A 26695-nucleotide genomic window follows, 5' to 3' on the forward strand; every position below is an offset into this window, starting at 1 on the left:
GAAAACGCGTTGATTGTCATCACATATAACATAATTCTGATGTTTTGTATACGATTGTAGAGGCAAATTCCAAATTATACGTGCTCCTTGTGTTTCTCTTGTGATTCTTCACTATCGTCACTGTCCTGTAAAAAACATCAGAATCGGAATAATCAGAATCATTTTTATTGGCCAAGTATGTAGAACGCACAAGGAATTTGTCTCCGGTATAACACGCTGCATTAGTATCATCGTAAACAAGGACATGACAAATAGGACATGTATGCTCATTTTTGTCTTTTTTTTTTTTTTTTTACATTTTACATTCATGGAATGTCCAAAACACAGAGACTCCATAAATGAGAAAATTTTTCAAAATCTGATGGACATCCGTGTTTTTCACAAGGTAGCGGCGATAGGCTTTCTCCCGCAGGTTACTTTGCTGGAAGTGAGTAGAAGTGCTCCCGGGTAAAAGCAGATCTCTTTTGCATGTTAATGTGTTCTCTTATACGATGATGGAAGCAGCCTTTCAACAATCTTGGGGAAATGATGGCTGTCATTTCTGAATAATAATAGAAATGTTCTCTTTTCTATATTTTTCGGAGGCTTTGACAAAACTGGAGGTCATGTGACAAATGGTGCTCTCTTGCTTTTAAAGGTTTGACAGAGCAACATGAACCTAATTGAATTGAGGTGTGCAGATGTAAAAACGATGGATTACTTTTGCAAGCAGCGTATTCTATTATTCATTTCCATAAAGAATTTATTAAGTGCTATTGTTTTATTCATGTACTAATTGCGATCGTGCTGGATGTTGTAAATGGTAGCTGAAAGGTCAGGAAGTCGAATCCCCCAAGTGGAACACACACTGGTTGTTCTACCTTACCTTTGATAACCCATCCATCCATCCATCCATCCATTCTCTGATCCGCTTATCCTCACAAGGGTGGCGGAGCGTACTGGAGCCTATCGCAGCTGTCTTCGGGCAGTAGGCAGGGGACACCTTGAACCACTTGCAAGCCACTGACAAGGCACACAATCGAATCGAATGACATTGACCAGTTGAAAATGCTTCCTCCGGATTTGCAGGTTCATGCTTGCGTACATTTTAAATAAATAGAAAATGTTTTGTTTTTTTTAGACAGTTTCACTTTTTTTCTTACCTCAATCGAATTTGGCCATTAAACAAAAAATGTTGTCCCTCTGGTTTCGGTGGTCAAGTATGTGTTGATATACATTTGTATCGAGCTCACTTTGCTGTGCGGACTCTTCCGGCAGCAGCAGCCCGTGTGTTTGTGTGTGTGTGTGTCTGTGTGTGTTTATGCATTGACTTCAAACAGCTCTCTTCTCTGTAGTGAGTCAGCACAGCAGTCACCAATCTACCTGATGGGCCTTAATGCATACTGACATCATCATCATCATCGCAGGGACATTCAAGTGCTCCTTATTCAAAGCGAACCCTCACAGTTGAATTATTTCTTTCTGGGGATGCTGTCACTCATATTATTCTGGTCCCGATGTCAACCTCTCGGCGGATTGGTTGCAATGACATACTGCAAAAATGTCGGTTGCAGGAAAAACGAAAACTGAATCACATGGAAAACATGGGGTCACAGAGGGTAAAGCCAATGAATTCCTTCCAGGCCAATGTATTTATAAAACACTATTTTCAAACCATTCCACATCCTGTCAAAAGTCAGGCCTTAAAAGCATAAATTATATATATATATATATTTATATATATATATAAATAAAAGCATTTCTGTTCTAATAAAGGGCGACCCGGTCGTCCAGTGGTTAGCACGTCGACTTCACAGTGCAGAGGTAACGGGTTCAATTCCAGCTCCGGCCTCCCTGTGTGGAGTTTGCATGTTCTCCCCGGGCCTGCGTGGGTTTTCCCCGGGTTATCCGGATTGAATACTCTAAATTGTCCCTAGGTATGAGTGTGAGCGTGCATGGTTGTTTGTCTCCGTGTGCCCTGCGATTGGCTGGCAACTGATTCGGGGTGTCCCCCGCCTACTGCTCAAAGACAGCTGGGATAGGCTCCAGCACTCCCCGCGACCCTAGTGAGGATTAAGCGGTTCGGAAGATGAATGAATGAATGTTTTAATAAAAAATGGTGGATTATTTAGCAACAACTACTATCTGGGACATGTCAATTGAGTGTGCTGGCTAAATTGGACATCGTGTGGCCCAAGAAAGTGTGGAGAAAATGTTACTATACTGCTTGCTTTTATTTTGAAGAGCTGACTTTTGTCAGGAGGTGTTACACAGTTGTTGCCCAAGCACCGATGTTAAAAGCCTGCGTTGTGCAATATGCCTTGCCATCTTCTGTTGAACCCATTCTACGCAATACATGAATAGTTATGATGAATGTCGATTCCGTGAAATGAATGATCCAAACATTTTAGAAATGGTAAATTCAAAAATCTATATATCTAGTCAACACAACACAAAAGTATGCATTCTTTTGGCGTCTTCAGAAGAGAAGTTCCACGATGCAATGAATTCATTACCTTTACATTATTTCTGATGGGGAATTGTTTTTTTAAATTGGAAAAACTTGGAAGTCCACCAACACAGCAAAAAAGATTGTCTCCCACTGTGGAGACGGAGACACCTCTGAATACTATTCATTTTTAGGAGGGGGGAGGGTCGTTTAAAAAAAATGTTTATTCTGCCAGCAGAAAACAATATTGAAAACCGGCCATGTAAAATGCAGCATTTGCCACTGGTTCTTTTTTGTTTTCCTTTTTTGTTTTCTTTTTTATTTTTTTTAGTCCTATACACCACAGTGCCTAATCGTGGATCCAGTATTTGCGCAAGCACTTCCCATATGTGTGGGCAGGATGACATATTGTTGAGAAAACACTCGAGAGGAGACACTAGAAATGTGGTAGAATCCCACAGCCAAGACAAAAGCACTGTTATTATCCTCCACCTCCCTTCAAGAGGACATTTTCTATATCAGGGTCTAGGATTAATAAGGAGGGGGAAATGGCATACTGGATTTAATTGGACAAATCATCATGGTGAAAACTCTTGAATCCCCCACATGAACCAGCTAAATCCCATCGGGAAAGCCATAGCTCACGACACATGCAGAACGCCAGCACCATTGTATAATTAAACTAAAATAAAGTACTCACCCTTAGAAGATACCTCAGAGACATGTCATGGTGTCAATTATTTCTCGTGTTCATTTTGTACTGTTCAGCCAGACGCTCGTCCTTGTTGCAATAAGTTCCACATCTGGTTCATCCATCCATCTATCCATCCATCCATTTTCTAAACCGCGAACCCTCACAAGGATCATGGGCGTCCTGGAGCCTATCCCAGATATCTTTAGGCTCCAATTCAGGTACACCCTGAACACAGGAATGCCGGTGATTTAGATATATGGTCATATCTCGCGATATTACTGTTCACTTTGTGTGGTCTCGCCGCAACATGGATTTATTGATCTAATTTTCAAGTCAGAACGAAAAAGGTGCATAACAGACAGAATGACCGAGTTGGGGTCATTTCACAATGACAAAAAAAAAAAAAAGATAAAGCAATGTGTTCACCGCAAATCAGACCTTGCTTCCATAGACGGACATCTACGGTTAACTAATTTAATAAGGTCTTCCAAAACCAGTTTGAAGGAACTGCAATGCCTCCACGGGTGTTCAAGGATCGAAACTAATAAAACAAGCTAACTGTTAGCTAGTTAGCAGCCAGCTGCTTTTCTGAGGCAACAACAGCCTAACTCTATACTCTCATTCGCTGACTCCCATGTCACTCAACAGGCCAGGCTCCTCTCTGTGTCGAATGTGATAATGGCAAAGTGGACTGCGGCTCACTCTCATATAGTGTATTGGCATTATTCATTAAGTTTTAAAATACAAATTATAAAATAATATTAATATGATTGCTTTCCTGCAGATCTACCTGGAAGGTAACCCTATGATAAATGAGGGACTTAGCATGTACGCATGTGCAATTACACATAGACACACAGAATGAAAATGTCTTTATGTCCATTTATTTGTCTGTCCAATTACATTTCTACACAATCAAACACACACACACACACACACAGTAGAAATGTCTCCGTTTAAATTCTACCTCTATATGTACAGAATGCAAACATCTGCCTTATCATACATTCCATTTACAAACACAAGCAGCTTGCTGGCTGGATGGATGGAAGGACGGATAATGGAAATGTAGACCTAAGTGTTGGTCTTCTATGCTTGTCATCTACTTTCCTCTTCAACATCACACTGGTACTGTGCTGTGACATATTTTTTTTTCAAAAAGAAAGAAAAAGCAAGACTCGTGAGTAGGGATAATCCTTTAAGTTTAACTGATTGTGTGACATGATGGCTCTTTCAATGTGGTTGACACATCTCATTTTAACGACTAAAGCAATGTTTACCATTGTGAAATTTCAAGGACCCCTCACGTCATAAGTTTAAATAAAAGTCATAGCTCTCTTATTGCATTTATTGTGTGCAGTGTACTCAAGATGACAGACGCATTACAGCATAATCACAAAAGACACCCTTTCAGATCGATCAAATAAGCCGTTTCATTGTTTTATTTATTATTCTGTGGGCGGCCCGCTCGTCGACATGTGTGCACTGCATTTTAATGATGCAGAGTTCCACAGATGCTCGTTTTATTTTACTAGAGTACTGCAGGTGTGAAAATTGAGGATTGGGGGCCATTTATTTCATACATTTGATATGTGAGGAAACACAATGGAACGGAGCATCTGCCAGTTAAATCCAAGGCTGCCTGACCTTCACTTTAGTAACAGATGATGCAAAAGTGGGATCATTTTTGCTCCTTATCCTTGCAATACCTCTGTGAAGTTCCGCTTCGGTGAGCATCCAGCTGCTTGGCTTGTACTGCCATCTATTGGAGCTGTTTCACACGGCAGTCCCCTCCCACGCAGCGTGTTTTTTCCTCAGTCAAATGAATCGCAAACAGACAATGAATTTAGGGGTAGGGCTTTGTTTAATGAGTTTAATGCTCAAGTCGCAAATGCACTGAGCCAATTCTCCACCTGATAGCATATATCATCACATGACACACATCCTTAAAATGTAACAATTTGAACCAAAAAAGGGAGCAACAACCGGCTTCTGAGATTGGTTTAAATGATAAACTAATTTATTCTACCAAAACGTCACTACAACAATTTGTATTGCACAAGTGAGGTTCAAATAAAAAATGGCATATGTTTAATAACAATGTTAAATGCACAGTCAAATACAAAATACACGTAATAAAACAGAAAAGACATGAATTGTTATGGTTTTCAGAATAATTACATCAGCACTTTTTGAGTGTGGATACTCGTGCTCGATAGTGACTGATTAACTGACAGAAAAAGGTTAGTGAAGCATTAAACAATGATTACGATAATTATGCTGATTTTTTAACGAGCAAATGCAGAAGCGGCTCAAATCATGGATGGATAAATGGCTGCAGATAAATCAAGAGTATATTACCTTCATTTTGTGTGTGTATATGTATATAAAAAAAAATGTTTTTCTTAATGTTCTCTTGTTTTACATGTGCTGCGAGTCCATGATGTCCAGATACTTGGCATCAATAATTCTCGGAAGTAAGCTGGTCCTGAAGCAAAACACACAGAGAGAATATTTTCAATGTCAAAAAAAAAAATATATATATATATATATATATATATATATATAATAAAGGTTTAAACACGTCCATACACACAATACAGTGCTTTTGTGCACACTGATAATGCAAATATCTCTCATTCATTTACATAAAACATATAACACATAATGAAAATGTTTATTCATAATATGAACAGAATATGCAAACATGCCTGTATGTCTGTCCATCTACGCACGTGCCCACACACACACACACACACACACAGACACGAATGAAGTGTCTTCCGTTTGCATACACATAATACCAACATCAGTCATCACATTTGCATATGCATATTATGGAAATGAAAGTCTGTCCAGTGAAACACAATTAAAATGTCCGTCTGTCCATTCGAATCATTCAAATTCTCTCTGTCACTTGAAGCAGTCCATTCATGTCAAGAGAAAATGCAAACATATATCTGCTCATTTACATAGACTGTCATTTACAAACAATGAACAATGTCCTTCAGGTCATTTGTGGAAACAAAACACAAAGGTACAGCATAAAAGTCCATAAACGAGGTCAGGTTCTGAGAAGTGACATCTCGAACGTTTCATGATAGACAGGAAGGCACTCTTCACCGGTAGGGGAGGGGGAAGCAAGACAACTTTCTATTCCAAAAGAGCTATTAGCTAAACCCCGAAGTTGACTTTGACCAGACAAACCGTATTATTTAGATGGCGACAGGCCAGAATGGTATGATGTGTTTGTTCAGCACCCTAAACATTTTACACACGACTTAAACGGTAAAGAAGTGAAATTCTAGCTCTTCTCACCTGACAGGGACGAGCAAGATCATCAGTAGGGGGAAGACCATCTTCATGTAGGGCAGAGGATACATGCCAAAGGCACACAGGATGATGAGCTGGATCATCTGCAGCCCGGTGAAGTAGTGCACTTTCCTCTGGGGCACACGGCGGATGTAGTGGGTGGGAGGATAGGACGTCTATATTTACGAAAGTGAAATGGTTACAAGCTCCTGATACCAGACTGCAATCACCACTGAACATATCGTATCAAAAAGACCAGGAAGCAACAGCCATGGAGAAAGACAAAGGCTTTCTTGCATTGACTTCTTAGCAATTTTATTCAAGTGGAGAAAGAAAAGGGTCCGCTTGCATTGGGGCCACAAGATGAAGGATATGACCTGCATCATTTTGGCTATCATTCTCCATTGATTTGATTGATTCTTTTACTGATTTTCTGATCCGCTTATCCTCACAAGGGTCGCGGGGGGTGCTGGAGCCTATCCCAGCTGTCTTCGGGCAGTAGGCGGAGGACACCCTGAACCGGTTGCCAGCCAATCGCAGGCCACACAGAGACGAACAACCATCCACACTCACACTCACACATTGGGACGTTGCATATTATTGGAATGTGGGAGGAAAACGGAGTATCCGGAGAAAACCCACGCAGGCGAACATGCAAACTCCGCACAGGGAGGCCGGTACCCCTGCACTGTGAGGTTGACCCGCTAACCACTGGATCACCAGGCCACCTATCATTCTTCAGTACATGGAAAAAAAAGACGGACATTCAATCCAAACAGGCTGATTTCTGCACACCTGTTCCTTCAGCAGCAGAGCCATGCGGTCCACCATCTGGTTGCCGTCTAGTGACGTCGCAGCGATGTAGAGGAAGAGCCCATACAGGACAGGCTTGGGAATCCACTGGAGAGGAATGGGAAGCATAAAGGCGGACAGGCCAATCAGGATGTTGGCGACCAGCGAGGTCAGACGCGTCTCCTTTACGCTGATGATACTGTGAGATATTTTGACAAAACAAAGCATGCGTCAAGTCCTTGACATGCTCATTTTCAGCATTCCGACACAATCAAGATGATCACTAACCATGGAGTGTTCCAAAAACATGTTTTGTTTTTACCTCACTCAAGGTTTTCATCACTATTATTTTTACAGTCAGTTTGTTTTGGTGTCCTTCTTATCTGCATATTTTGGCACACATAAGATCTCAACGTGGATTGTTGTTATAGTTTTTTTTCTAAATGAATGGCTATTCCAATATATCTAACATGCACATAAGCATATATAAATTAATATATATATATCCTCACTAGGGTCGCGGGGGGTGCTGGAGCCTATCCCAGCTGTCTTCGGGCAGTAGGCGGGGGACACCCTGAATCGGTTGCCAGCCAATCGCAGGGCACACAGAAACGAACAACCATTCGCACTCACACTCACACCTAGGGACCATTTAGAGTGTTCAATCAGCCTGCCACGCATGTTTTTGGAATGTGGGAGGAAACCGGAGCACCCGGATAAAACCCACGCAGGCACGGGGAGAACATGCAAGCTCCACACAGGGAGGCCGGAGCTGGAATCGAACCCGGTACCTCTGCACTGTGAAGCCGACGTGCTAACCACTGGACTACCGGGCCGCCCATATATGAACATGAAACTGATTTTTTCATGTTCATTTTTATACTCGTGTCAAGAGAAGTCATTGCCAATAAATTATGTTACATTATGGATGTATATTTTAAAATTGATGGGTTTTTTTCATTTTTGATGTCAGTGAAAAAATAAACACTGTACATATCAGGTATGAGAGTACAGGATTTTTGTAATAAAATTTATATACTCATTTATAGTATTTTACTGAAAAGGAACTTTACTTTCCAGTCTGTATTTTGCTCGTTCGTCTTCCTCACAATGTTCTGTCATTTGATAATAATGACCCTAGTGAGCATTAAGCGGTTCAGAAAATGGATGGATGGATGAATAATAATAATCAATAAATAGCTGTTCTAGACCAGGATGTAAGAATATTGAAAATACTGTGAGCTATCTACAACCCGTGGGCCCGATGTGGACCACGAGAGCATTTGACTTGGCCTACCATTGAATTAAAAAATAAAATAAAGTCTCAAGGATGTATTTTTTCCCATCCAAGAGAAAACACCTCTGATTTGAGTGTTGTTTTTAAAGGGCTTCGTAATTTGAGTGAGCTCCGTGTTGTTTCCTTGGGCTTTATGGTTGACGCACGTGGTGTAAATGTGGCCGTTCTCCACATGTTGTTCCATTTTGGCCAGCTGACGGGCGTGCAGTGAGGAATGTGGGAAGGCGGCATGCATCCATGGCAACCCCAGACAGGACATGAGGATGTTGATGAGTCCGGTCAGCACTAAGTCCCAATGGAATGTTGTGCCTTTGAGCAGTCTGCAACCAGCAAATACATGTCAAATGTCTGTTTTGTTTTGTTGTTGTTGTTGTTGTTTTTAAATCATTACACTTCTTCAGCAAATTCTTAACGACATCTTGTGAATTCAGAGATGTGGTGCTAAATATATTATACACCTTAAAAAGATAATTGCTAAGTTCACAAAAGCATTATTGGTTAGGTGGCACTTTGGTCACTGCTAACAACTTTTTTGACCACTGACGTGACTTTTTGCAAAACTCTAATAGCACATTGAATTCCCACTAAGAAACAGGCAACTAAGCAGAATCATTTTCACATTGCTTTTCCACATTAAGTATGTGCTACCAAGCCTTGCCTCACCTGTACAACTCAATACAGTATGAGAAAAGCGCGTGACAGAGATGGCACCAGATGAGCCATGGGGTTGGACGGCTTATTTGTTCATTTCCGTGCCCGTTTTGTCAAAAGGGACATTTTCACACTTATTTTCACATTTGATGTCTTTTGTTAATTCAAGTGGAAAAAAGCAGTGGAAAATGTTTCAAAGCGTTTTTGGTAACAGGAGGAAGAAAGCAAATCCCAGAAGGGTGAAAGACCAGTCGCACAACCTTTGAGGAATAATGTCATTTTCAAGAGACAGCTGGTACTACAGTCGTATCTTACTTGTGCTCCGGTACGTGTGTGAGCGAAATGACAATGTTCTGGTCGATGAAGATGAGCAGGGCAAGAAGAAAGCCGAGGCCCACGGCACTCAGGGTGTTCAGGCCCGACAACTTGTCGAATGGAGGGTAGTTGAAGACGGGCCCGTTGTGGACGCTGAACACTGGGACTGTCGAGAGGGAGCGAATCAACCGTGAGACATGTGTCACACGGTAAAGAAGTCAAGAAGACCGGCACTCACTTTGTATGTCAAGGAAAAGGTAGGAGCCAATGAAGGAGAAAACCAGCACGGAGATGGGCAGGGCGCAGTCGGACACGACTTCTCGAACTTTGCCATTCATGTATGGGCTGAAAGGAATGATATCATTCAGCTGTGTCATTGAAATTGATCAGAGCAGGCTTCGATTCGATGAAGCAGCACGTGGCTCATTACCCAATATCAAGAAACAATTGTCGATGGGAATATTCGGCCTTTGGGTGAAATTTTAGAAAGAACCTGGACTTCACTACAACCTAAGTCAGAAGACCTTGTACGCTGCATTGCAGATATGTTATTATCTATCCTCTTCATTGTAGGAAATCACCTGACGATTAGTGTGTCACTTTCTTTACTCCATCCATTTTTAGGAACGCGCATTCGTGTCAATGGAAAGCTGGCGCGAGGCTAACCCAGCAAGCGGCACGCAGGAAAACCGAGATCTGAACGCAGGAATACTTCACTGTGCATGTTTATTACAGTCATATAAAAAAAGTATTCACCAGAACAAGCCGAGAGAGAGAGAAACGATTCTTTCACCCTTCACAGCGCCGTGTCAAGTGGCTGAAACAAATGGGTCACAGTTGCTGCCAGACAAATTGAGTGCAGTGGAAAGTGAAATATTCCTCTCTCATATGGTGACGGATGGAACAAATAAAACGGTAAAAGTGCTGTGAAACCTACTTGTGCTATTCATTCGCCCCACTTGATTTCATATGGACAAAATGATCCACTTTATGTCTAATCCAGTTTTATTCAAGCTATAGACACAATCCTCAACCACTGACGCAAAGGATTACCGTATTCACGTAGGTCTGTGAAAGAGGCATTTTTAATAGTGGTCAAATGTTATTCGCTATAATCCTGATCAGAAACACTGACTTGAATTTACAATATTTGCTATTGCACACATCAAACGGATTTCCTGTAAATATTATTCTTATTTTTTAAAATCATTATTATCTTATATACAGTAGCTTCTTCATTTTTGCTTCATTTCTCTTGGTTATGCTGATTCCAGGATATGTGTTCCCTCCATGTCCTACAATGTCAGTCTAATCTGCCCAATTCAATTGACAATTGCATGCAAATTACTTTGACCCGGGCGAACGTTGACGTAAATGCTTTGTTTTACTCAACACGACACGTCTGCATTCTCTTGATACCTACAGTATAAAAGGCCAGTAGTTGGCTGTATGGTACACACGGTGAATGTTGCTTCCAACTTATAGAAAGGATACAGTACTTCCATGACTTTAAAGAATTCTGACATGATTTGTTGAGCTCAAAGGGCACATTTACATGCATTATGTTTAACTGACCATTCCCTCCCCTCCCCCTGACAGTTTTTCAGATGTTTCTTGTACCTATTGAGTTTGAACATCAGATGCAAGACGGCCAACACGACAACAGCATTCAAACAAAATGTCATCGGGCAAGGGTGATTTGTTGACTATTTCTGTGGTACGGCCTGGGCGGATTGCAGTCAGTGGCCTACCTTCTCTTGACAAGATAGAGGGCGTAACCCAGCCACAAGGTGCCCAGCATGAGCAGCAGGCACAGGATGGGGATCTCTCTGGAACAAATCACCAGCGACTTGGGCAGGAAGACGGAGACACGCCCCTCAGCGTGGTCCATTGTCAGGGCCCCGTTGGCATGGTGAAGGCCCGGCGTCTGGTTATTCATCTTCTCCAGAACCTCTGTGATCTGGTGAAGGACTACTGTGCTGTTTTGAGTTGCCAGCGTGGGTTCATGGAAGAAGTGTTTGAAAACTAGCAAGGAAAAAGTACCCCTTTGTTAATTATTCATTTGAAAATATGTTTTCATTGTAATCACTCTGTTTACGTTTTGAGGGAAGACACACATAATTCAGAAAATTATTTGAATGGACAGTGCATAGTTCTTATTTTGTCTTCATATAGTTTAAACTATTACTAAGAAAGGCTACTTTATCTTACTATGAAATATTTCTTATTTCTAATCAATGTCAAATATAGGTGGCACGGTGCTCGACTGGTTAGCATGTCCGCCTGACAGTTCAGAGGTCGAGGGTTCAATTCTGGCCCGGGAGTTTGATTGTTCTCCACGTGCCTGTGTGGTTTTTCCTTCCACATTCCCAAAACATGCATGGCAGTTTAACGGAACACTCTAAATTGTCCCTAGGTGTGAGTGTGAGCGCGAATGGTTGTTCATCTCCGTGTGCTCTGCGACTGGCTGGCAAACATTTCAGTCTATATATATATATATATATATATATATATATATATATATACAGTAGTACATATATACACACATACACACATAGAATCCTCTGGATTTGTAGATGGATTTTTTTCAGTCGATGTATTAAATAAAATGATTTTATTTCATGCAAACACCTGACAACATAAAATTAAATAAAGAATGTTTTATCAGCGTACTGTTTAATTAAAAAAAACTAATTGTTTCATAAATTTAGCATCGTTAAAACAATTTAATTAGCACTAGACAGTGTGAAAACAAATTCACAATTATTTTCAGTAAATGATTAGACATTTGAGCCTCAGAAGAAAGAAAAAAAAAGTCAGTTAGTGGCCAAATGTTGATGATGGTAAGAATTTTTGCATCAATTTTTTTCAAAAACATCCCAGCTATGCCAAGTCACTGTCCATCATGAAACAAACATATTTAATGGACTCACTTTTAACCGTGCCTTTCACTGCATCCCCAACAAATGCGATGGAGATGAACAACGCAATGACTTCCTCTGTGGAGCTGGGAGAAAGAGAGCCAAGGCAGGGTTATTTCTAACTGTGCAGACATAACAATACAACTCAGCGGAATGAAACACCACGGTGTAAAAAAAGGGAGTCATAACATCCATTCGTTAAAATCAAAGTCCTTGCCTTGAGGTCACAACCTGGTTTATTGAGAAAGCGTTACATGTTTAAACAGGAGTTTAAATATCTCGTGGATAACACACTAGGCTTTGTGGAAAAGCAGTACAGTGTTTTGCCGCCAGTGCACTCACCGTTTGAAGAGCTTCATTAGCAGGCTGACGTTGAAAAACCCCCCTAGGATCAGGAACAAACTGTTCCACAGGCCGATGCAAGCGTAGAAGGCGTCAAAGTCCAGGTTGTAGTCATCACAGATGCCCCGGATAACTATGATCAAACCCAACTGTTGTTAAAAAAAACAATCCCGATGTTGGTTCAATATCCAGAGGTGGGGAACTCGAGTCAGTTGGTTTGACTTCAGACTTTTCAAACTTGCTTGGCTAAAACTGATGAAAGACTCGCCTCGGCTTGACGTTGACCTTGTATTCATATGACTCAATATATCTGAGGCATAAACTACCGTACGTGATTTGGTAAGTCCACATGACGCTGCTTATATGATGCGTGTCGTTTGTTTTGTTTTATTGTGTTTCGTGCGTACAAATCTAGCAACCCACCGGTAGGCTAAGTGCAGAGGCCACCTCATGGAGTGACTATGATGGAGGAAGCCCCAAAGACTATTATATTTGTATTCAAGGACGATATGTTTGAATAGTCCAACGGCAACATTCAACTGCAATTTCCAAGTCAAACAGAAACACACTCAAAATGGCATATGTAACTTTATCCATCGGTGCAAAATCTGAATAGCTTTTTGACGATTATGTGTTTAATTGAGAAACAATAAAATACAGCAATACACAATAACTGTAAACAGCAAACTGGTTTTGGTACCTCTGAAAAAACATGACTGCTATTGTGTTACAGTCGTACGGTACAGTACATATACTGAATGCAAAATTGCAAATAGACAGTACAGTATGCTGTGACTGAGCAAAATTGTATGACTTGACTTAAAACTCGCTTAACACAAGCAATGGCCTCACTCAACTTGCTTGAAATTTAGTGGGGACTCGATTTGGCTTGCTTGCTTTAATTTTCACAGTAACTTGGGACTTGCTTGAAACTTGAAATTTAAGGCCTGCCGGACACCGAGCGCCGTGGCGGAATATGACACAAGAGCTTGCAGTTTTGTTTTTGCAGCGAGTTGGTATGTGTGCAAGGGTCAGTCACCAGGTGAGCTGGTGTGAGTCACCCGCTGTAATTTGTTTGCACTTATCCAGTTCAGTAGCGTTCTTCCTCGTCGCTCGGTATGCGGCGGGCTTAAGATGTGAGACTAACTGATGACTAGCACATGTGCAATCTACTCCTCCCTCTTCCAATAGCTCACTGGAAGATGAGTATCAATACGCACCACTTATGAAGATGGCCAAAGGGGCAGTGGTCAGTGGAATGACAAGTGGCGAACCGGCAAACAGGGAGTAGATCACACCTCCAATGCTCTGGCCGACAATGGTCTTCTGAACATCTGTTCAAGATATTAAACTCAGTGGCCACACTCGACTGGACTACAACTACTGTTCAATTATTTGATTGTGACATATGCTCAAAGTTGAGACCAATTACAAGGTCACTACAGATTTTGAGCAAAAATGAAATGAATAAATCCATAAAGCATGAAACATGAATTAGGCTACTTTATTAGCTGGATCTGGCCCCCTGGGAATTGATTTTGACAACTGTGGTCTGGAGTGTTATTTAGTGTCGGCAACTCTGAAGTGTTTTTCAAGTCACAACCTATTTCTCCTCTTGTGCTTTCGTCGTTGAGAGAACCAAAGGCGATGGCAGGCAGCAGAATAGCGATGTAAAGGAAAATGGCCGTAGTGGTGTACTTGAGCAAAGAGCGGTCCTTCCCGATTATACCTTCATGCAGAGTAGGTTGTAAAAGAAAAAAAATGAACACACCTTTACAGGAGTGCTTTTACAGCACAACGCTTGTGAGAGCCGAAAGCAGGTTAGTTACCATCTGTGAAGTCAGAAGGGTAGAGCGGTAGGCGGCGGCGAAGGTCATCATAAACACCTTTACCGGCTTTGAAGAAAGCTTTACACTACAATGGGGGGAAAAAAATCTTCAGGACGGCAGGACATTCAAGGGATATTTTGCATATTGTACGCACACAAGTTGAAGAGCTATTGAATTCAAGAAACTTTACCTTAACCATCAATGTGTTCAGTCATAAGTCACATAGGTTGACTCGAGTCAGACTTCAGTCACCAATTTTAGGACTTGGCAACCGTATGAAAAAATGCCACCAAAACTTAACAGTTTAGCTACAGTAATGTTCCAGATTAACTAACCAATAGCTAGTCAAACAGAAACAAAGCTTTGTCAGTTGTGCATTTGCATGAAAAGATAATAAAATAACAGGCAAAACTGGTTTTCAATCATCAAAAAGAATCAGAATGTGAAAGTGTTATAGTTCAGCTTACTGGCATAAGTACGGCTACTGAGTGCACAAATGCTAATGTGCAAATCAAACACATGTCATGACTCAAAGACTGTCTGACTTGACTAATAACTCACTTCACCCAAGTGATGACTTGCCACAACTTGATTGACCCATTTGATATTTGCCACAGTAATTTGGAAGGTGCATGAAACTTTGTGGTTAAGACTTGACTGACTTAGCACTTGCTACGAGAACTTGTGACATACTCCATCCCACCTCTCTTATCCATTCAGAATGGTCTCACACAATGTGACAGAGATAGCTGAGATCGCATTGAATAAAATTTTGGCTACATTTGGCACATAACAAGGGCCCAGACCATAAAATGTGGTTTAAATACATTAGATACGCACCAACCATCAAATACGATCCATTAAAGATACACAGACCATTACGTTTTGATTACCGATCATATGCACAGATCAACTATTACATATGACAAATCAAAGGTACACAGGCCATTAAATATGGTACATTAAAGGTGCACAGACCATTAAATACTGTCTAATGTTTTAACACTTTTTAGGTACAAAGAAAAACACATACAATCTAAACATGCGACACTACAAATGCAGGTATGCATGTATATTGTTAGTGCACAGAGTACTGGATTCAATTTATTAAATTTTTTAAATCATTAATGATGACCTGATCATTAAACGTGGTCTAAATATGACACATGAGAACAGTGTTTCCAAATCACGGGGTAGGTGAGCACATTGCAGGGGATATGTCTAAAGATGTAATAATCTATTTCCCTGATCAGTAGCATGTGGCATTGCCATGTCAAAATCGCAGCAGTAGCATGTCAACTCAAGTCTCAAATCATATCTCATTTAACTCTGATGAACTGATAAAAACAAAGTTGGAATGCCTGTTCATTCAAAAGGTAAATGTCATAAGAGCTATGACAGAACTGAGAAACATGTTTATTCTTCATTATGATTTCTGTGTGTGTATATATATAAAAAAAAAATCCTCGTCTCACCCACTCTCGGGTGGTGTCCGTCCCTCATTCAGCTCGGGTCCTCTACCAGAGGCCAGGAAGCTTGAGGGTTCTGTACAGTATCCTTGCTGTTCCCAGCACTGCACATTTCTGGACTGAGATGTCCGATGTTGTTCCCGGGATCTGTTGCAACCACTCATCTAGTTTGGGGGTCACTGCCCCGAGTGCTCCGACCACCACAGGCACGACTGTCACCTTTACCTTCCAGGCTCTCTCCAGCTCCTCTCTGAGCCCTTGGTATTTCTCGAGTTTCTCATGTCCCTTCTTCCTGATGTTTCCATCACTTGGGACCGCTACATCCACTACAACGGCTTTCCTCTGCCCTTTATCTATGATCACAATATCTGGTTGGTTCGCCATTACCATCTTGTCAGTCTGGATCTGGAAGTCCCACAGGATCTTCGCTCTGTCATTCTCCACCACCTTCGGAGGTGTTTCCCATTTTGACCTTGGGGTTTCCAGTCCATACTCCGCACAGATGTTTCGGTAGACTATGCCAGCCACCTGGTTATGGCGTTCCATGTAGGCTTTCCCTGCCAGCATCTTACACCCTGCAGTTATGTGTTGGATTGTCTCAGGTGCCTCTTTGCACAACCTACACCTTGGGTCTTGTCTGGTGTGGTACATCTGGGCCTCGATGGCTCTGGTGCTCAAGGCCTGCTCCTGAGCAGCCAGGATGAGTGGCTCTGTGCTGTCCTTCAGGCCAGCCCTCTCTAGCCACTGATAGGACTTCTTGAGATCAGCCACTTCAGTTATGGTCCGGTGGTACATCCCGTGTAGGGGCTTGTCCTCCCATGATGGTCCCTCTTCCAACGCCTCATCTTCTGTTCCCCATTGTTAGAGACATTCTCTGAGTACGTCATCCGTTGGAGCCTTCTCCTTGATGTATTCATGGAGCTTGGATGTTTCATCCTGGACAGTGGCTCTCACACTCACTAGTCCCCGGCCTCCTTCCTTTCGGCTTGAGTACAGCTCAGGGTGCTGGATTTGGGATGGAACCCTCCATGCATGGTTAGGAGCTTTCGGGTCTTAACGTCCGTGGTCTGGATCTCTTCCTTTGGCCACATTATTATTCCTGCAGGGTATCTGATCACTGGCAGGGCATAGCTGTTTATTGCCCGGGTCTTATTCTTGCATTGAGCTGGCTTCTTAGGACTTGCCTCACTCGCTGGAGGTATTTGGCCGTAGCCGCTTTCCTTGTTGCCAGTTCGAGGTTGCCATTGGCTTGTGGTATAGCGAGGTACTTGTAGCTGTCCTCAATGTCTGCTATTGTTCCTTCAGGGAGTGAGACCCCTTCAGTGCGGACTACCTTTCCTCTCTTAGTCACCATCCGACTACATTTCTCAAGCCCGAATGACATCCCGATGTCGCTGCTGTAGATCCTGGTTGTGTGGATCAGGGAATCTATGTCCCTTTCGCTCTTAGCATACAGCTTTATGTCATCCATGTAGAGGAGGTTACTGATTGTTGCTCCATTTCTGAGGCGGTATCCATAGCCTGTCTTGGTGATTACTTGGCTTAGGGGGTTCAGTCCTATGCAGAACAGCAGTGGGGAGAGTGCATCACCTTGGTATATGCCGCACAGCAGCTGGTTCATTTGTACTACTAGGCGCTCATGGAGTGCTGTGAGTTTCTTTAGCCAGTAGGTGTGGACCATGTCCGGGCCTGGTGCTGTCCAGTTCTTCATATCTGAGACTCTTTCCTGTATGTCTGCCACTGTTATGGTAACTGGGTTCTGTTCAGGGAGGTTGCTGTGCTCAGTTTCCAGTCTTGGTGGGTCAGCTCTGTTGTTAGGACCCTGCCACTGAGCGTACACTTTCGCAGGTTGTGTTGCGAACAGCCTGTTTATTCGTCTGGCCTCATTCTCTTTCGTGTACCGCTTTAAGCGACTGGATAAGGCTTGGAGCCTTTGTTTGGCAGTTTCGAGTGCTTCAGGTATGGTCATCTGGATGTACCTCTCGGGTATCTGCCTTTTCATAACACCTCTCTGGGCCTCCGTCAATTGACTCACATCTTTCCGGGCCGCCTTGATCTTAGCCTCCAACCGTCTTTTCCATGGTGGGTAACGTATCTCATGGCTTCCATGGTTGCTCTTATAGCCCAGAGTCTCCAGGATCACTGATGCTGAAGCGTATATCAGCTCATTGGTTTCTGTGATCGTTACGGTAGGGATCGCCCTCAGTGCTGCATTCACACTTTCTATGAGACTTTCAGATGGTACTTCACATAGCCGTTGTAATCGGTTTCTTGGTTGCCCAGCTTTCATTCTCGCCATGATCTTAGCTTTCAGGTCAGTTGCTGCCTCGCTCAGCATTTCATTCATTGGGGCTGGCCACCCAATCTCATCATCTGCATTCATTGGGGCTTGCCTCCCAATCTCTTGTATGACCTCCTCCTCTGATCTGGCAGCCTGGGGTCCTTCACCATGGAACCTGCATTGTACCTCATCAATCTCAAGTTGTGACAGCAGTTGCCGTTTGTGGATGTTGGAACACTGAGCTACTAGTTGTTTCGTGGTCAACCGTGACTGTGGGTTTCGAAGTAACCATTTCGCCCACATTCTCTGCATGTAGCCCCTCTGACTAGGGTTGCTTGAGTAGTAGCATTCCAACAGAGCAATGTTATCGCCTCTCGCCCATCTCCGCTTTGTTCCAGTAGCCCATTCTTCATCAAGGTGCTCTGGTTCCCCAGTTGTTTGGCCGGGCGACGTCTGAGCCGGCATGTTGTATGAGGTAGGCATTAGCGTGAAGGATCTTGCCCAAGGACCCACACTGGATGGTGTTAAGTGCTCATTTTTTTGCCCCAAGCGGGATTCGAACCACCGTCTCCCATATGCCAAACCGATGCCTTACCAACTGAGCTATCCAGTTATATATATATATATATATATATATATATATATATATATATATATATATATATATATATATATACACACAGTATATTACACCGTATTTTCTGCACTATAAGGCGCACCGAAAAGTCTTCCATTTTCTTAAAAGTTCACAGCGTCTTAAAATCCGGTGCACCTTGTGTATGGTCATTATGGTAATATGTCAACCCCAAGATGGCTTCTTGCTGAGGACATGCTTACAATGTTATAACTTACTGTTGGATCAGTGAACTGTGTCGCTGCTTTATTAAATACGTTTTTGTTTCAGCTCCAAAAATAGGAGAGCTGTGGTGTTGTTGTTTTTTAAAACGCACACTTTACTAATGCTTTTCACAGTCTCAACAAATACAGGTACCTCTTTGACCGTCTCCGTGCCTTCTCTTCTTCTGTTCTACTCGAGAGGCGTTCATGACCGCCTCCAAAAAATGTAAATTTACGATTCCTAATGAATAATGCATCAAAACAGAAAATCAAGCGAGGAAATCACAAAATAAATTCTGTAGGGGGAGGCTATAGAATTTATTTTGTGATTTCCTTGTTCGTAGTTTCATTGACGGAATCGTGAATTTACGTTTTTCGGAGGCAGTCATGAACACCTTCAAGTCGAAAGGAAGTAGCACAGCTCCATCTAGTGGATTCATTGTAGATTTCGCTTTATAATCCAGTGCGTCCAACATATGAAAAAACAAATAATAATAATAATACATTTTATTTATAGGCGCCTTTCAAGACACCCAAGGACACTTTACAATAATTACTAAATAGACCTTTAATTGAAGGTGCGTCTCATAATCCAGTATGCCTTTTAGTGCGGAAAATATGGTACCGGTACTTATTTTCAAGTCAATATGAAGATTTTTATGTTTCATTTGAATGAAAAAAAGACAACGCCCAAGAATTACACGTTCAAATTAAGGAAACAAAATAAAATGAATGTTCTTTTAATAATCACTTGTGTTCCATTTTGCTTTTGGAGAAACACCAATGTGTATGAGTGAGGGGGTATTCATGCGATGACAAAAAGGTTCAGGGGTACACAAGCCAAACAAGGTCGGGATATGCAAATATCGTATTTGACCAGATAGAGACCGTATGGTCTAAAAAAGGGTAAACATTAGAGTTGCACAGCTTCTATATATAAGGCCTAAACATGGTGCATTAGACTATATATAGCACATACAGTATATCAAACCGTACATATCACCATATACCATACACAAACCTTTTGGTCAAATAGGTTTTGGTACAGTAAATGTGCAAACCATTAAATATGGTCTCGATCGGTCAGCTTTGCCAACCATTGCACGACCTTTCTTTGTCAAAGCTTTTTAGCAAACATCCAAACATCTTCATCGCGGAACCAAAAGTGTGTCAGTGTTACAACCCAAATACAAGCTTTCTCCTGGGGGAACTGTTTGAGGTGTTTGGTACAAATGTATGCAGTGGACAAAATGAAGTGTTTGGTGTTTTGTCATTATTCGGGTCTGCGCTCATTCTGCTGCCAGGCGGGCTTGGCAGCCATTCCTCCAAACAATCTGAATCTCGTTACCCAGGCCTGATCAGTCAATTTTGGAATCAGGATAATCACATCATTTGGCATTTGATTTGATTGCATGTCTCACTGGAGCGCTAAAGATGAAATGTCAATAGAAAGATAAAATGTTGTTTTGAACATGTTGTTTTATCGTTGACACTATGGGTTCACACCCCAGTGGACATAAAAACAAGGCAGGCAAGCCAGACAATTTCCTTTAACTACCTACATTGTGGTTTCCCCCCACATCCTTTTTTTAGGATACAACATAATTTATTGAATGATGCTCTGGACCGCCAAGCTACAGCTCATGGACCCTTAGGGGGTCAAAGGATCCCAGTTTGAGGACCATTGGTTTACAGTTTAGTTTAATTTTTTCATTTGTGTCATCTGCCCTGTGGTTTTTCCACTAATTACCTTGAGTTCTTTGCCTCTCCGTGGATCAAAGTCATCCACTTCGTCGACAGCAACCTTGTCTCTGATCACAGAGAGTTGCTGTCGCTGTCGGATCAGCGCTTGTTTGAACTCCTCCAGGGTTTTCTTCTCCAGAAGCTTCTGTCTGAAGGAAATGTCCGAGAACATGGTGGCGAATGTTCGTCCGACTTCAATGGCTGACTTGGTACTTTTCTGTGAATGATAGAACATGGGAATGTTCCAATCATGCTTGTTGGCTATGAAACGTACAGACTAGTGTGAATATTATTTAATTTGGTAGAACTGCACCTGTGTCATTTACTCAGGGCTTTTCGCTATTTATGGTCAGTCGAGGGTTCAGTCGGTTATTACTCTATAATAAATAAGGATGATCTTATCAAATTTTACTAACACATTTACTTTGTGTGTAATCTGGGCCCGTGTAGCACAAAGCAATTATTCTGTTGTATGATTGGCCACAAGTGGACACAGGTTAATTGTACCTTGTGCCATCCAGGGGAAGTGCATTTATTTGTTCTGCATGTCACTATACATTATTGGCCTAGCTAACGGTACATTATTTCTAGTAAATAACAAATCATTTTTGCTCCAATTAAGACCAACCGATTTCGTGAAACAGGCTAACTTACTGTGCACACATGATGATTTCTCATATACGCCTTTTCCATCCCCCCAAAAAGTTGGTGCTCATTTGCGACAGGGCCAATACTGTGCTTAGTTGATGCTAAACAAGTTCTTACAAAGAACGTATTTGGTTTTCCACCGGCAAAGCGCCAAGTAGGAGCTACATCATTATTTCATTGTAAAGTGACCAAATGTCACTGCTTACGTCAACATCTACTCAAGAGCGCCTGCATTATGAATAATAATTCAATAATGATGCGCTGGAAGCATCTGCTAGGCATAGCATCGTTTATACTGTACTTTTTTTGTAGTTTGTAGTACATAACAGTTAGGCACATGCAATCAGCAAACATTTCTATCTATGACTTGGAGATCGCATGCTATCTGTGCACATCCACGATCGCTCTCCGGGTGGGACAGAATTCTGTTCCGCGGAGTTTACCACTCAACAGTTTGCAAATCATCTGTGTGTCCAGGGAGTCATTCCTCTACGTCTGCGATCGTCATGATAAGCTCCGCCTCCCGCCCCCTGACGTGGTTGGTGCCACAGTTTGATCCAACAAATAATTGGGGCCATATTTTTCAAGCACCAGAGCAAGATTTCGGGCCAATTTCGGTGGCGGAAAAAGAAAGAACTGGTGCTAACCTGGGCACAGGCCCGGAGCTAGCACTAACACAAGCGCGGTGGAAAAGGGCCTACAGTGGTTAGGAAACACTGGTTTCGTGTACTTACGGTTCTGGGTGGAGCCAGGATGAGTATGACATAGCGCGCCTCGCAGCAGTTGACCCCCCAATTCTGCGGCCTCTCCAGCCGTGTGATGCAAACGTGGCGTCTCTGCAGGCCACTCACGCTGGATCTGAACAATAGACAGTATGTGAACACTTTTGATACCTATTAAATCAGACACTGTGAGAACAGCAGTTTTTTTTGTTTGTTTTTTTAAGTATAGCCATAAAGTCGATGTCTTTTACTTCAATGTTAGTTATATGGTAAACAGTTGTTGCAACCCAAATGCAATCCACAGTAAATACAGCTTAGCATACAAATACAGCTATGATATATTACAGATGCACATTGCACAGTTCAATGCGGTGTAATTTAGTTGTACAGAACTTAAAATGTGGTCTTGAAACACATGCACAGACTGTTGGAATAGCTCAAACAGAATATTAACGCTGATCTTGTCATGTTCTTGTGTCCCCAGCTGGTGTCAGACTGGAGCCAATCCTCCAGCGTGCACACCTGCTGCCAATGTCGTCATGGTGGAGCCATGTATTTCAGGACTGACAAACTCTCAGCACTTTGTCGGATTATTGTTGAACTTGCTGCTGATTTTGCTCAAATTCTCATTTTCTAGAACTCTCGCTCTTGCTCTCGAAGTTCTCGTTCTTGAGGGTTTGTGATTTTCGTAAGTGTAGCCTTAGTTTTCATTTTTCGATCTTGCTTTTGTTTTGTCGAGTGAATTGGACTCTTGACATTTCGTTTGTCATTCTCGGATTACTTATTTCCTTGCCTTTGCAAGTACTTTTTTTTAAATGTATTGTTTCCTTTGTTTACTTTTGACCAGCGATTTCTGTTTCTACTTTGTCGGTGTGTTTTTAGTGAATAATTTATTTATTTTTGTTACAGAGTTTGTCTGGTGTCAACGATTCTGGGATCCTAAAAACATGATTCAGTTCATTTCCAACCTGACAGATCTACGAGCAGGGGGCACGCTGGATTATATTAGGTAAATGGGCAAAATTACCATGTAAATTTTGTGCATTCTGGAACAAAGTGCTGAATGGCTGAATTGTGACTTTAAATACAATGTCTGAAAAGCAAGTGTATTCTTGCAACATTAAGGATGCATTGATATAATGAGAGGTGACGTTGAGGTTGTGTAGTGCCATAAACAAAAAATTGCGTGATATGCACTTTGGGGCTTATAAATGATCTAAGGCAAGTTAGCGGCCACTCATAAGGAGTCATGCAATATCACTTCTGATTAAACCACTTTCATCTCTATATTTGCTTGCATTTTGATCATTTCAGCGTATGGTGAGAAATGGGTGCTGGCCTCTCACAGAGCAGTATTTCAAGTGTGCTGTTTTAAAGCCGGTATTACACAGGATGGGTCAATACATCCAACTGTCATGCACGCGGGCAAGATCAATCAAACTAAATGTGTATTTTATGTGGTTGGTGGCTTCCCCAAAATTGTGAGTGATAGATTTCTTTTCTGCAACTTCATACCTGTCAACTCATACGGTTTAGCCATAGTTCATACGGATTTTGTGGTGAATCTTACGTAAATGGCCGTATCGCACAAATCATGCGGATTCAGAAAAATTCCGGGGGGTGGGGGGGTTCTTTAACCTAACAGGTAGTTCCGTTTGCTTTTGCCCAGAATGTTGCTAGTCTACTCGAATGCTTTCATTTCTGGTAACTTTCCAGAAAATCACGTGGTTCGTAGTTGAATTTCGTGGGTTTTTTTCTGCCGTTATTTTGACATATAAAATGCTTTGGTATGTTATACAGATGTTTTGATCTTTATAAGGATTTTTTTGGTAGTTTATACAGGTTGGCACTCCGAAAACTTGACAGGTATGTAACTTGATAATATCTTTGTTTGTTTACCACTTGCAGTTTCATCGCTAGTGTTTCATGTGTTCTCCCACATCTTCTGTGATGAAAACTATCAGTGCAACCAAAAGTGCAAGATCCTCTTTTAAATGCTTTGATCTCAACCGCTTTTGCATGTTGCACAGCACATGCAAATTGTTAACGTGAGTGAATGTGCACTTTAGCTAGATTTACTAGATTTAAAATCTTAGTAAATCTGGCCGATTAACTTTGTTACTAAATAATAATTTCAAAGCGCACATTGACAAGAAAGCAAAGCGGCAACCTCTGCTGAAACTTGTGGGGCACAGAGCTACTATTCAATTACCAGGACATGAACTCACAGAATACAAAGCCATGATTGCTGGTAATGAATGCCTGTTGATGTCACCGTCACCCCCTGAATGGTTTCTGACAGCAGGTGAACTGTTGGCGTACAAAAAAAAACAAAACAAGTTGGAATGATTCAATTCCAAATCACCTGCCTCAAATCATGCTTTTCTTTCTTACCATCCATCTCCTTCCCTCCCGCATCGGTGAACAGTGAGTCCAGGACCTGGTTCACGTCACAGACTGTGCAGCCATCCTCCACCATGCTGCTCAACATTCGCCTCAGGACGCCGTCCAAAGTGGTTGCTCCCTCATCCAGGAGGATGCTTGCCTGGGCCAGGAAAGTGTCCACATCTCTGTGGGCGCGCACCTCCTCACAAAAGTCCATTGGCTTCACATACTACAAAGCAAAAGTGGGGGAGAGCCCAACGATTTGACTCAAGCTAGACCTAAGCAGAGATGACAAATCCAGATCGACTCAATCAGCAGGTAAGAAAAAGCACCTGTAGCTACTGCCAAAACGTGACAGGGTTTTTACTTTCTGGACCTGGAGTTGACACCTATGGACTCAAGTCACAGAGTTGAGGACATGCTTTGCTAAATCTCATTAAATACTCAACTTGACTTGGTATTCATGAAACTTGATTTAGACTTCGGTCACCTCTTGCCTATTTAGATTTGGAAATCTGCATTTTCAAGATAGTGTTCCATTTGTTTTGTTTTTGAAAGAAAAGTTCTATTTTGTGAAGCGTGCGCAAACCTCGCAACCTAGCAGTATTCTATGATGCAGAGTGCAGAGGCCACCTCATGAAAGCAAGAATCAGGGGAGCGGCTCCGAGGATTACTACATTTGTTATTCAATGATGGCGGGTTTGATAAAATCAGGGGGTGGGTGAATATGCAACATGCAAGGTTTGCAACTCAAAGAAAGATACAATGACTACGGCATGTTCATGCGGAGATCCCAGAAAATTCTCTCCTGGAGTGCATGAAAGTGTGGCGGAGAAGGCACGGAAAGTGCATTATATTCCAGGTGACAAAACTTGTCGATTTGAAATGCATCTTTTATGGCATACCGCGTACATAAAAGGTTAATTTCCTTATACTAGCTAGAGATTAATGTTGGCGTTTTCCAAGATGATTCGGAAGAAATAGGTTGGATAAAAAGCTGATAGTTACCTTTCTTGTTGTGTTTAAAAGGCCAAACCCTGGAACTTCTTCATCTGTGAGTAAAAACGTTACAACACAAAAACAACACATTTCTTATCACGTTGCCCATTTGGTGACTTGATAAGAAATAAACATGCAGTAAGTGAGCCTTTTTCAAAAAAATTAAAGGAATGGCAAACTGAAAGAAGATATAAAAATATGATGCATTAGAGACCATTACATTTGTTTCAAATATGATACATAAGTCATTATTATGTGGCATAAATCAAGTAGATCCGACATCCATAGTTCGTTAAATTTCATCTGAACAACCTGACCCTCCCATGACAAATAAGTTATATTTCCGGTTTTGTCATGACTGCTCCCTTTTTGTGGTATCATCACTAAAAAGGCCGACAAAAAAGCAAAATACAGTTTAATCCTTGAGATGTTATCTGATCTGAAGTCTCATAGGATTTGCACATCCCACATCAGTACTTTTGAGACATAAATAATTTGGACCTTGGAGCTTCTTGTGAGCTGGTTTAATAATAATCATGAGTGTTGTTTGTCATCTTTTGATACACTCATTCTACACACCGACATGCTGAGTATGCTCTCGTTGTCAGGAATTCCTGGACATGGCTCCGAGAATCTGTAGTCTCGTCAGAAAAAAAGTACCCACAATGGAATTCCTACTCACCGGCTCTTATAATATTCATAGGCGAGGATGTATCCAAATGAAATTCCAATACACAAAATTTTGAATATTAATTACAACAGACACGAAGCACAAAAATTATGCTCCAGTAGAAGCAGCAGTGCTGGGTTGCTCTCTGTCTCCCGTGGGATCAGGAAGTCACAAAGCAATCCATATTGGTTTCATTCGTTGGCCCTCTGTAAGATGAACAGGTTCTTTATTGAACTGCAGGTGTTATATTTGCCGCATTAAGGCTGCCTTGTTAGCCACGCTTTGTTTTGCACCCTTGCATCAGGTAATAAGTACAGAGAGAGTGGTGAGAGAGGTGCAATAAAATAAAGAATTTATAAA

General features: G+C 41.8%; 1 protein-coding gene across 1 annotated transcript; it reads right to left on the reverse strand.

Moving 5' to 3' along the window:
* Nucleotides 1-4981: 4981 nt before the first annotated feature.
* On the reverse strand, nucleotides 4982-25744 carry LOC127606419 (solute carrier family 4 member 11-like). Its single transcript, XM_052074795.1, has 17 exons — nucleotides 25675-25744; nucleotides 24676-24895; nucleotides 24510-24591; nucleotides 22294-22417; nucleotides 20919-21128; nucleotides 14582-14666; nucleotides 14356-14481; nucleotides 13973-14086; nucleotides 12753-12885; nucleotides 12423-12496; nucleotides 11241-11514; nucleotides 9728-9834; nucleotides 9490-9655; nucleotides 8670-8843; nucleotides 7230-7425; nucleotides 6441-6610; nucleotides 4982-5610 (listed from the first exon to the last, which is right to left on the reverse strand). The coding sequence occupies exons 2-17, from the start codon at nucleotides 24881-24883 to the stop codon at nucleotides 5544-5546; spliced, it is 2310 nt and encodes a 769-aa protein (XP_051930755.1). The 5' UTR covers nucleotides 24884-24895; nucleotides 25675-25744; the 3' UTR covers nucleotides 4982-5543.
* Between the last annotated feature and the right edge of the window lie 951 nt (nucleotides 25745-26695).

This window comes from Hippocampus zosterae, chromosome 1, assembly GCF_025434085.1.
Source record: "Hippocampus zosterae strain Florida chromosome 1, ASM2543408v3, whole genome shotgun sequence".
NCBI lineage: Eukaryota > Metazoa > Chordata > Actinopteri > Syngnathiformes > Syngnathidae > Hippocampus > Hippocampus zosterae.